This window comes from Chinchilla lanigera, unplaced genomic scaffold, assembly GCF_000276665.1.
Source record: "Chinchilla lanigera isolate Chin_1 unplaced genomic scaffold, ChiLan1.0 scaffold00042, whole genome shotgun sequence".
In the NCBI taxonomy this organism is placed as follows: Eukaryota; Metazoa; Chordata; class Mammalia; order Rodentia; family Chinchillidae; genus Chinchilla; species Chinchilla lanigera.
The window spans coordinates 18,301,213-18,313,301 of record NW_004955443.1 but is presented as its reverse complement, the minus strand read 5'-3'; the positions used below and the strand labels follow the sequence as shown (position 1 = coordinate 18,313,301).

The following is a 12,089-nucleotide window of genomic DNA, read 5'->3' as shown; positions in this document are numbered from 1 at the left end:
CTACTCCCAGAGATTTAGACACTAGAAGTCATTTTTCAATGATGAATCCACAGACTACTTCTGTAGCTGAGGGCACAAGGAAAATATCCATTCTTTAAGTTTTTAAGGTATGCATTTTCAGTTTTATTCAGTTTTCTTGTCTACATAACCAGGCCACTTAAAAACTTACTTCCAAGTAAAATAAGTTTTAGAATTACAAATTGGGTCAACTGTATCATTTTTAGGTAACAGGAAGGTTCAAACTTTGACTACCTGGTAGAGCTAAGAAAAACTAACTCATTTGATACAGATGCATTTCCACGAAAACACCTATTTTAATGGGTTAATGGATAGATCTTTCTTAAATGGTACTTTTTAATGACAACCAATTAGTCATAGTGGCTGTGAGTTATATTTCAATTAAAAAAGGAATTTAGTAAACAAAATAATAGCAACCACTTTTAAATGTGTTACCTAGAAATACTTCATTCTTTATTTAAGCCTTATTATTAAAATGAGATATATATTTTACAGGCTAAAAAATATAAAGTCAGAGATAAGTGTTTTCTTAAGGTAGAATTTAAACCTCTAGATAGACTGAATACCAGGATGTTGTTTTATCTCTTTGATATTTGGAACCTGTTGTTAGTTTTCCAAATTATATATTCTAAATTTCCATTAGTTAACATGACAATCTTTAAACATTTCAGTGTTTAAATTTGCAACGATTCTATCAGAATCATTTAGAAAATTACTTCTTATGCTCTGTTTCTCCTTGAATTGTTTTGTATGTAAAAAAAGACTCTAAACTGGGTGCAGTGATGCATGCTCATAGCCCTAGCTGCTTGGGAAGCTAAGGCAGGAGAATTTCATGATCAAGATTAGCCTGTCTCAGAATAAAAAATATAAAGAACTGGGCAGCTCAGTGATAATGTGCTCCTGGATATGATCTCCAGTACTAACCAAAAAAGGATTCTGATCAGTTATTACAGTGCACTTATAATATATGATGATAAGTGGACATTGTATTGGTGATAAATTTGCTTACTTACCCAATTGAATAAGTTGTTGCTTTCAGATTTGCATTTTGGTTCAAGGTTAAAGTTGTCAAATTTTTAAAAATATATTCTCAAAATAAATGTTTCTAATTTATCACACATATGACTACAAATGATGATAAATTTGAGGGCTACAAGATAATTCAGCAAATACTGTACTATCTTTTATGTTCATGGTTCAAATGTTATAAAGAAGACAAAAATTTAGTTCTTGTTCTTAAATAAAACAAGTTTCTAAATTAAAGCAGGCTAGAGTATCAAAGTGAAGTTAACAATTTTTTGACTTATATATTTTATGGCATGAGGAATTCATATTTTTCTTGTGTTTTCTTTTTGGAAGTTCATTTATATAACAACATGAAATGAAATAGACTGACCCATATTTTGTTAATAAACATTACAGACACATTTTTGGGGGACTGAGTAAAGATTGTAAAGATTGTCAGAGATGCCTCAGATTCTGGTAGCATTGTGGACACAACATTATGTACTTGTTAAGGTCAATTAAAAAATATTAGAGATGTTACTATGGAAAAAAAGTTATAAATGAAGAAGATTAGTTTTCAGGTCAACCTATTAGAGAGCCTTTTGAATGAAAGGAAAACAGTAGTCTTCCTTAAGCTCCTTTTGTATGATAATGACAATTAGACAGATCCATGTAGGGAGCTGGGATCAATGAATGTAAATTACTTTGTCAGTAACAACTTTTTATGTAGGATATCTGTAGATGCCAGAGCTGGTTATAAGAATGTATAAAAAAAAGCTTTCTGGAAAGTTAGCCTACAGTAGTACATGACAGATTGAGCATCTCTAATTTAAAAATCTAGAATCTAAAATCTAGAATTTTGAAACTTTTTGAGCAACAGTATGGGATCAAATGGAAAATTCCCACCCACCCTCGTGATAAGTGACAGTAGGAATGTAGGTGGTCTGAAAATGCTACATGAAGCTACCTCATGGTAGCTATGTGTATAAGATGTACATGAAGCATACATGAGTTCTGTGTTTGGACTTGGGTCTCTCTCAAAGATACCTTGATATGGATGTGCACATATTTCCAAAATTCCCCCCAAAATTGGAAATTTAAAACATTTCAGGTCTTTAGCATTTTAAATCCTTCCTGTGACATTAAAGCACTGTTTCTCTGCTATAGACAACCCAATTTATGTTGGTTCTAGGTTAGCTATAATAATTGTCTTAGGACTTTTATGTATTTCCTGTATTCTGTAATTCTTATTTTTAAAATCTTAATTAGTATGTGTTTGCAGTACCTATTGATTACATTCATCATGAGGAGTTGGTTAAATGTATAAAACACATCTTTTTTTTTTTTTTTTTTTTTTTTGTTATATATAAAACACATCTTAAAAGTCTATAGTAAGGCTCTCCTTACCCAATGCATGCTTCCTTATTCCTTTCCCGCCTGGGTGGCCTTCCTGACATCCTCACCAATTCAGATTGAATTATTGCTACCATGGGGCTCACATGGAATCTTGCATAAAATTCTGTGACACAGTTTTTTAAATCATATCTCATTGTCTTTCTTAAATTTAGCTTATTGATAATATTGCTGTTTATTCATCTATGCATCCATCCACACATTCATTCAGCTTTCATATAAGGACTTGCCTACGTTTTGCCTTTGCCAAATAGTAATTTTGGCTTTGTGGATACAGAGGTGGGAGATCGTTTTTGCCTTCAAGCAGTTGAGTAAAGTGTTGCATTTAAAGTACAATGGTACCTTGGCTCATGAGTTTAATTCGATCCATAATTCTGGAAATGATAGCCACAGTTGAGTCGGTCACCTGATGCAGTGTTCACAAACAAAACCAAAATTTTTCCAGGTGCTTTTGTTTGCTAACCAAATTGTTCACAAACAAAAGCATTTGTGAACCGAGTACCACCTGTGTAGGGAAAACACATAGGAAAAGTACTTGTGGAAAACACAGGAATTAGCCTGTGTTGTGGAAAACATAGGAAAAGTACTTGTGGAAAAGACTGTAATTTTTTTCTATACTCAGGGGTACTGATATCTTCCTAAATAAAATGTAGTGGTTCAGAGTAGCCTTTAGGCTCATACATATTCAGGTTTGAAGCTTAGCCACATATTAATGTAACCTTGGGCAAGTTACTCAGTCTCCCACAAATATTCTCATTTGTAGAAATACTGTATACATTATAGAGTTTTCTTGAATAATAATTAAGCTGGTGTAGGACTGTGATCTGTTTTAAATTTTTGTTATTTTTAATTGACATCCTCACCAATTCAGATTGAATCATTGCTACCATGGGGCTCATATAGAATCTTGCATAAAATTCTGTGACACAGTTTTTTTTAATCGTATCTCATTGTCTTTCTTAAATTTAGTTTATTGATAATATTGTAATAGTATTATTAGATTTTATGTTACAAGGTTTTTAGTGGCATTGTATTTGCTAAGAAATCTTAGTTGAGTACTAGGGTGCTTGAATTTTCAGTCCCAAAATAAGTGATTTTATTTCATTTTCTCCTATGTCATTTGGCTTCCTACATGCTTTCTTCATTTCTAATAATATGTTTCCCTAGTGCTTATGACATAATCCCCTCCACAGATCCACTTTAACCCAACAAGGCATCTTTCTACTTAAGACTTCAATTACTTTGTTCAGTCTTTAAGCAGGTTAAACTTTAGAATATAATTTAGAATACAGTTTTTTTAGATTTTTTGTAAAAAGTAGCATGACCTAAACTGAGAACTGTGTTTAAGTTAGCTAATGATGTTATTTTCAATTTTTGTGAAGTGGTAATGAAATGCCAGTTAGTAGTTACAATGTATTTTCAAATTAACAAATTTCTAAATTGTAGTAAGTTACACCAGAAAGTAACCGTAAGAAACAATAACTATTAATATATCAAGGAAGTAGTCTTTCAGTGGATAAATTTGCACTGAAACATAATAGAGCATTAAATCATATAGGTTAACTTAATAATGATCATCACTAATATATACAGTATTAAATGTAATGTCCATATGTTTAAATTGATGTAGTATAAATATTTTCATTTAACATGTATGTATTTCTTAAATGAACAGGATAGCAGTCCATGATACTTCATTTATGATTTCCCAGTTGAAAATCAGTGACCGGAGTCACAGACAAAAACTTCAGCTCAAGGCTCTGGACGTGGTTCTGTTTGGACCTCCAACACGTTAGTATCCTCTGCCAGTTGGAATATGATGTAGAAACATAGTCTGATCGTATCTTTATTACTTAAGGAAGGAAAAAATAGGAAAAGTAATAGACCAGTAAGAAGAATCATCTATTAACTGCAAAAGAGATGTAAAAAGATTTATAGGATGATATTTTCTGCCACTGAAATATGGAATGTGAATTTTTGAAGCTGGTTAATGTAAAAAGTTGCAACATTATGATTAAATGATGATTTAAAGTTTGTACATTTAAAACTTTGGATCTTTATAACAATTTTAATGGTTTTTTTTTTTTGTTTTTGTTTTTTTTCCGATACCGGGAATCAAACTCATGACATTGCACTTGCCAGGCAGGCACTGTGCTGCTGAGCTAAATCCCCAGCCTCCAACAGTTTTAATGTTATTGTTGGAACTGCATAGTCAAGGAAGAACTCCAATGGCAGGAAGTGATAGATTGTAGTAATTTAATTAGTTATCCAAGGTATGACTTTTTAAAGCTATAGACTGAAGACAAAGACTTGCTTAAAGCTTCTAAAGCAACAAGACTTTCCTGGCAGGAGCATAAAGTAGATAATGTTATTTGATTATTTTAAAGAGGAACATTTAAGAAAGTGTTATGTAATATATGTAAAGAAAGTAAACTATGTATTTCTTTATTCTGACAGGAGTAACGTTTTTTCCCAGAAGAAAAGTTGAACATGTTTATTTCATTAATTTCAAATTTCAGAGAGAAAAGTACTTGAGAAGCTATACTTTCGAGGAATTGCATTTTGTTTTTTAGAAGCCAAAAGGACTAACAAAATTAATATAAGAAAAATGGCTCTTCAGAGGGATAAATTAGAAAACTTGTGTTTATTCTACCTGAATTCATACAATTAGGAGACTTCTTGCAATTAGGAGACTTTCAGGGTTCTGTGATGCTGGTAGTTTTGAGGATGGCCATTCTAGAAAGGGCCCATTAGTTGAGTGGATTCCATGACTTTGCTGGTGAAATTTTTGGTTTTGCTTTTTGGAGCAGGCTAAGAGAGCAGCTGGTGAAACAGCTGGAACTTTCCCTTGCACTGTTGGTGGAAATTACAAACCCTAGGAAAGTGAACACTGCTAAAATGCCAGACGTTCCACAGATACTACCCTCTCACTAACGGTTTCTTTGCCCTGCATTTCAGGCTCAAACTATTGGAGATTTGTCTTCTGTGAGATTCTGTCTAGTTGTTTTCAAGTAAATGATTGGTGACAGTGGGCATTAAAATGTAGAATTTGTCTGCTATTTGGTCAGGAATTTTTTATATTCCTTTATTAACTTGGAAGCAAGCCACTTTCTGAGCCAGAGAATATTATATTATCAAATCATTTGAAAACAAATCAAACTGGTCTCAAAGAATGTTGTGAACAAATATTTTAATAAGTAAACCAGTTAAGAAGTTAATGGTGCATTGCCTTGTAGTGTTGGTATTAGAATTATTATTTGAGTGAATGAGTACCATAGTCACAACTTTCATTCTAGATTCATAAAGAAATTGACATTGTCAAATGACCAGAAATACATTTTAAGGGAATGTTCACTTAAATCTTTTGTAGTATGTGGTGCTTATTACAGAGTTTAGGAACTTTCCATGTATTTATTGTTATTTCTGGTGATTATGTTTCAGTCAGAGGCAGAGAACAGGGCTTCTGGTCAAAGCAGAGCCTGAGCTGAACCTCTCAGTCAGAGGCAGAAACAAATCCTTCTGAGTCTGTAGTCCTTGGGAATGTGCCTCTTCCATTAGAAGGCAGAGTGTGCGCTCTGGAAATACAGATTACTGAGGGTCCCTGGCACAGAGCTTACAACCTACCATAACGTGCACGACCAACCTTAGACTTGTTCACATAGGAACATGGGCTCTCTGTAGAGCTCTTCGTCTTACTGAATATAGAGCTTCCCTGCTTGAGGCCTAGGTATATAGGTGGTTTTCCATTGTAAACTATGAGTTTACAATTTGTAATTTCTAGTGTATACTAACAGTCAGTGCTAAATTTTCAAAAATTTATTAGAAAAGTGGTTTTGTTGTTTTGTGTCACTGAAGACAGCAGGCTCTAGTGCCTTTATCCTTAGACATAGTGGTGGAGCTGGAAACTACCACTGAGCACCATTGATGAGTGTAATTAGTTACAATGCTCCCTACATGGAGAAGATGCTTTTGGGTGAAATACTGGCTTTCCATTGTGAGTCTTGGTGACAGGTGTCTCATTTGACTAAAGGAAAAGCATTGGAATGAGAATGGTGACACTACGAATCCCTTTACCCACAAAGGCACATTCTAGCAGCATCTGTGTTGGATGCTGTTGCTTTTTAAACCATGACTTTAGTTACTGCTTTACTACCTGCTGGGGCACGGTGTGTCCATGTGTTTTTATTTCTCCCATTCTGTAGGTTCATTACATCAGATAGTGCCAGTAAGCATACTGGTTATTTGAAGAAAGAATTTTTAAAACATTAGGTTTGTGCATGGGAAGATCTCTAGTATTTTTGGGTTTAGATATCTACTGTTAAAAAATTACCTGTATATATTAAAGTTCTGTTACGCTTGAAGGGTAACTACCAGTTATTCTCTTCTTAGGCCCACCTCACAACTGGATGAAGGATTTTATTCTCACTGTTTCTATAGTAATTGGTGTTGGAGGGTGCTGGTTTGCTTATACACAGAATAAGACATCTAAAGAACATGTTGCAAAAATGATGAAAGACTTGGAGAGTTTACAAACTGCAGAGCAAAGTCTAATGGACTTACAGGAGAGGTAAGTTAAACAAGTCATAACTCTGGTTATTTACATAGGAAATGCAGTTTGTGGAAATGTAATATGAGCATGTGTGTAAACACATATGTAGGTTGGTACATATATTAGGAATGTATGCCTATCTGGTTTCATATTTTTTGGGAAAATATAACATTGTCCTAACTATGGATTCAGTACAAATGATATTTGAGGAGAGGTGGTTAGAAGATCAGTGTGTAAGTAAATCAGATACAGGTGGAAGGATATATATAGTGAAATTTTAGTTTTAACTTGATTTAAATAATTATCTTAAAAGTCTCCTTGCAAAAATTTTTGTCCTATTCCTGTCTTATGAGCTCCAAATAACCAAAATAGCTATAGTGTAGATTGCCTGATATTTTTATTATCCAAGTTTAAAATTAAGAAAAAATATACTGTGAATTCTGATTAAAATTAAAATAGGTATCAAATTGCTTGACAGTATTTTTTCTTTCATTAAAAAATGAAATTTTGCAAACTTTGAGGAATTTTTATAATTCTCTAAGGCTTGAAAAAGCACAAGAAGAAAACAGAAACGTTGCTGTGGAAAAGCAAAATCTAGAGCGCAAAATGATGGATGAAATCAACTACGCAAAGGAGGAGGCTTGCCGGCTGAGGGAGCTGAGGGAGGGGGCGGAGTGTGAATTGAGTAGACGACAATATGCAGAGCAGGAACTGGAGCAGGTACTCACATTTCGTTCTTTGTTTCTAAAGTGTGTTTTAGTTTTCATTTATTAGTACATGTGTACAGTACAGGATGTTTACATCCCTTGTGTGGAGCCGGTGCAGGTGCACAAACACATCCCAGTCCCTTCTTTTCATCCTTTGCCCCTTCCCTCCTTTTCCCTCCCGCCACCTATTGGTCCCCTTCCCCTTTAAGAACACGAAGAATGTGAGACCATGATGTGAAGTGAAATAAATCAGACACAAGAGCTTAAATATCACATGGTTTCTCTTATATGAGAAACCCAGAGTAAAAATACAGAGCAAAATAAAGGATATTTTAAAAAAGTATTTGTTAGGATGTTTGTATTGCCCATTCAAGAAGCCAGCTGGTGTTTTTGTATAATCCATTGCATTTAATTACATTGTGTATTATTCCTCAGTTACTAAAAGAATCATTTGTTCATATTGGTAGCATTTATAAAGTCTCTATATTAAAACAACAAAATAGTAACTGATGATAAAGTTAACATAATATTCACTCTTTCATGAAATCTTATTTTACACTCTTTTAAAGTCTTGAGTCAATTTAAAAGAATAAACTCTTTATAGGGAAAAGATACAAAAACGTTTTTGGTGAGTATGTGTTAGGCGTTTATGGAACATGTGTAATGTGTCTTGAGTTTATATACCTAGTCAAATAGAGTATATCTAATTTTGAACTTCTCTACAAAGGTAAAGGTTCTCAATTAGACATCCATTTGAATCTTATTAAGTGGTTTTAGAGCATAGCCTACTGGAAGTTTTGAGCCGTTGGAAGATGTGTCCTTCCTAATATTTGTTTCTCCTTTTTCAGTTACTCAAAACAGAGTGTAAGTATTAGATCATTGCCCAGAGTCTTTTGGGAGGGGGTGGGGTCCTAGGAGAATCATACTATACGCATGTGTATTAGTTTCCTGTTCCTGCTGTAAAAAAATTGCCACACATTTAGTGGCATAGACAAACACACATTCACTAACAGTGTTCTGGATGTGAGAATCTAAATGGGGTTCACAGGGCTGGATCTTGAAGGCTGTAGGAGATCTGCTTACCTACCTTTTCCACTTGTAGAGGCTGCCTGTATTTCTTGGCTTGTGCCCCCCCTCCATTTTCAAATGATATTACTCAGACTTTTGTTTCTCTGGCCCCATTCTTTTGATTTTGATGCTTTCTTTACTGATAAACTGAGGAGCAAAATGAGGTTTGGAAGACTTGCTCACAATTAGAGTGAGTTAATTGTAAAGTAAGGTTAAGACCTAGATTTTCTGCCTCTCACTTTGTTTTATGCACTGTTGCATTCTCAACAGATTATTAAATAAGAAATATGTGATGAGTGAGTTTTAATTTCAACTTATGGAAACATATGTGCTATGATTGCTGGTACCCTCCAGATTGTTGTTTTGGGAGTGTTCATCTGACAGAACTCAGGCTTCTATTTGATACTTTTAACTGCACTTTCCCTCATACCAGAGTTCTGTGTTGTGTTGTGGTGCGCTGTGTTTTGGTTTTGGATATCTCTTCCTTGTAAGGAACGTATTCTCTTTCATTGACCGTCACATATTTTGCAGTCATGCCTCATTTACCTGCCACACTTTATCTGTACAGAATGTATTTAACCATAGGGAAACAAAAAAGGCCTAACCAAAATTATATCGTGTCCACAAATTTAGATATTATGCCCTTTATGCTCTTGTGAGAACTCTCTGCCCAACCCCATTGGTATGTCTAACTCTTGGTTTGTTCTCACGACTGTTAACGAGCTTGTTAGCTGTTTTTCTGACCATTACAGATAAGAAAGAGCAAATCAAAATGACAGAAGTATTTTACACGTGTTTGTTTCGTAGTGAAGGAGATGACAAAATATTTTTAAAGAATTGGATCTAAGAATTATGAACATTTTTTTTTTTTTTGAATTTGAACATTCTAATCTGAGGTTTTGGCACAGACAGTTTGCACAGCTCAGTCGACCCTAAGGTTACCAGGTATGATGTACCAATCTGAACATAATAATCACAGTGAGATTTTGAGTCACTAAGAGGTGGCTTAAAGGGGGAAAATGGATATTTTAAAAAGAACTCTATGAAACATATTTATATGTTAGAAGACAATTTTCAGTGTTTAATGTGTGCCAGAAGTATGTACATGCATTGCCAGTATTTGCTTATTTATTTTAATCCCTGAAAGACATAGATATCTACAGACAAAAGGATAGAGGTTGAATAATTTAGATTACACAGCAAAGATACAATTTTGTTTTAAAATTCATCTTCCAAAGCTTATTTTTTCCCATAAGCTGTTAAAAGCTTCATTTTTTTATTTTAAAGAGAAAAGAAAAAAAAAAAACAATAAAAGCAGTGATACAGAATTTCAAAACAAGATGATAGGAAATTAACAGTGGTTGTTATATTGCATGTTAATTATCTTCAAAGTAGTTGCTCAGATTACAAGATACAGGCCTACAAAACTGATCAAACAATATAAGCACAAACTATCCCTTCCAATGAACTAATAAGAATTAGTAGTATGACTAGCTTAGCTATCTTGTATATAGATGTATGTATATTTTTTCTTTCCCCCAGCCTTGTTGTTCTTTCCTTTTGAGCAGTTTCTTTCCCTTTCACAGTATCTATTGTGTATTTTGGATCTTATTTCTGCTTTGTTTCTTACACTAGTGACACAATTGTAAGTTTAACTTGCAAATTAATTTACATATAATCTCGCATAACCTACATTTACATATAGTTTGAACTTCTACATTATTTTTTTCTGGGAGAAAATTAGCTTCTCCAAATTAGAGGGTAGCAAAATCTGCAATGTATTCATATGGTATTTTTTTTGTTTGTTTGTTTGTTTTTTTTGGTTTTTCTCCGGTACCGGGAACCGAACTCATGACCTTGCGCTTGCCAGGCAGGCGCTTTGCCACTGAGCTAAATCCCCAGCCCCTCATATGGTATTATTTTCCCTAAAATGAAGAATTTTAGATGGCTAATAATACCACTTTGTATTTTATGTGATTCAGAAACAAGGGGAGATCAAAATATGTGGTAAATGTTTTACTTTTTAAAAATTGTGTTATGGTAAAAGAAACATTGTCACTAATACCCCTCAGAATGCCCCCTCCCTTTTAAACACACTTATCCTATCGCTCTTGTCCTTTCTGAAGCAGTTTTGAACGTACTATTTTGCGAGTGTCTTTACAAGCTATGATCAAAAATATGAATGCTGTTCGGAAGTTCATGAATAGACAGGCAGGCTCCTAAAAACGTTATGGTGTGTCGTCATCCACCTTTTTTTTGCCAGATCTGACCCTGTGCAACTTCTGGCTTTCCCCCAAATTCAAATGACCATGAAAGATAACGTTCTGAGTCAATTCAGGATGAGTCACAGCAGCACAACTAAAGGTGCTCACTTAAGACAGGGTTTCTGGAACGGCTTCAGAAACTGTTTTGAGGGGAAGGGAGGAGCATTTTGAGGGAGATTAATGACAGTATGTCTTTTATAGTAATAAATTAAAAAAATGTAAGCCATTTTATTTTTGAACATACCTTTATAGTTTTCACATCAATTTGTTTTTTTAGAAAGTCTCAAGAAGCTATACTTATTGTCAGAATAAGTAATAACACCCCTGTTCTAAAGAAGACAATAAAATTCAGTAGAGAGAAAGGAATTGTTGTAAGTTTTAGAGGTAATAAATAGTAAAATTGAGCCTAGAAGCCAGGGTTTCAGATATTTAGGCTGTTTCTTTCTTTGGCATGTTGTAACTTACTTCTGCTTTATTCTTAATATACAAGATTATGTAAGTAATTGCCGTGTTTTTACGTACTAATTCATACTTTGTAGAAGTAATTAACTTTGCAGTTTTGTTTTGTCCATTTTCATAAATAATAGTATAATTCAAAATGAGGGTTAAGATTTAGATCAGAAGATAAATTTATGAATAATACCAGAGAAAAGAGTTCACTGGTTGCCATTATTGGAAAGGCACAGTTCTACAAGTTTAAAACATTATTTAGCAGTCAGTCTAAACATTGTTCAACCTCAGCTCATGCTAAACATACAGTTTTTGTATTAAATTTATCACTGTTGTGCTTTTTTAGGGGAAATAAATGAATGAAGTAACTTTAAGGAAAATCTTTATGATTTTATAGAGAATAATTTGAATCAAATGTGTTGAGATTCTTTTTTCTAGTACCTTTCAAATGAAAATTGTGCAGAAATTTTAGTTTTAAAGTAGTGTGAGCAAAAGGGTTTGGTGACACCCTTAGTGGTGTAATACAACTCCATGTCACAGGACCTGAGCTCAGACTCTCTCTTCCTGAGAGATTAGCAGAAACACCACACAGCTTACTCAACTGTCTGATTAAAC

The 12,089-nt window shown here is 33.9% G+C and overlaps 1 protein-coding gene across 1 annotated transcript in view; it reads left to right on the top strand.

Annotated features, from left to right (window-relative positions):
* Positions 1-12,089, top strand: part of Stim2 (stromal interaction molecule 2) — a gene marked incomplete in the record, with an annotated part of 143,506 nt that overhangs the window by 111,449 nt on the left and 19,968 nt on the right. The window contains 3 exon segments of the mRNA XM_013518101.1: positions 4,112-4,227; positions 6,826-7,003; positions 7,528-7,705. Coding sequence (XP_013373555.1) covers positions 4,112-4,227; positions 6,826-7,003; positions 7,528-7,705 — 472 coding nt within the window.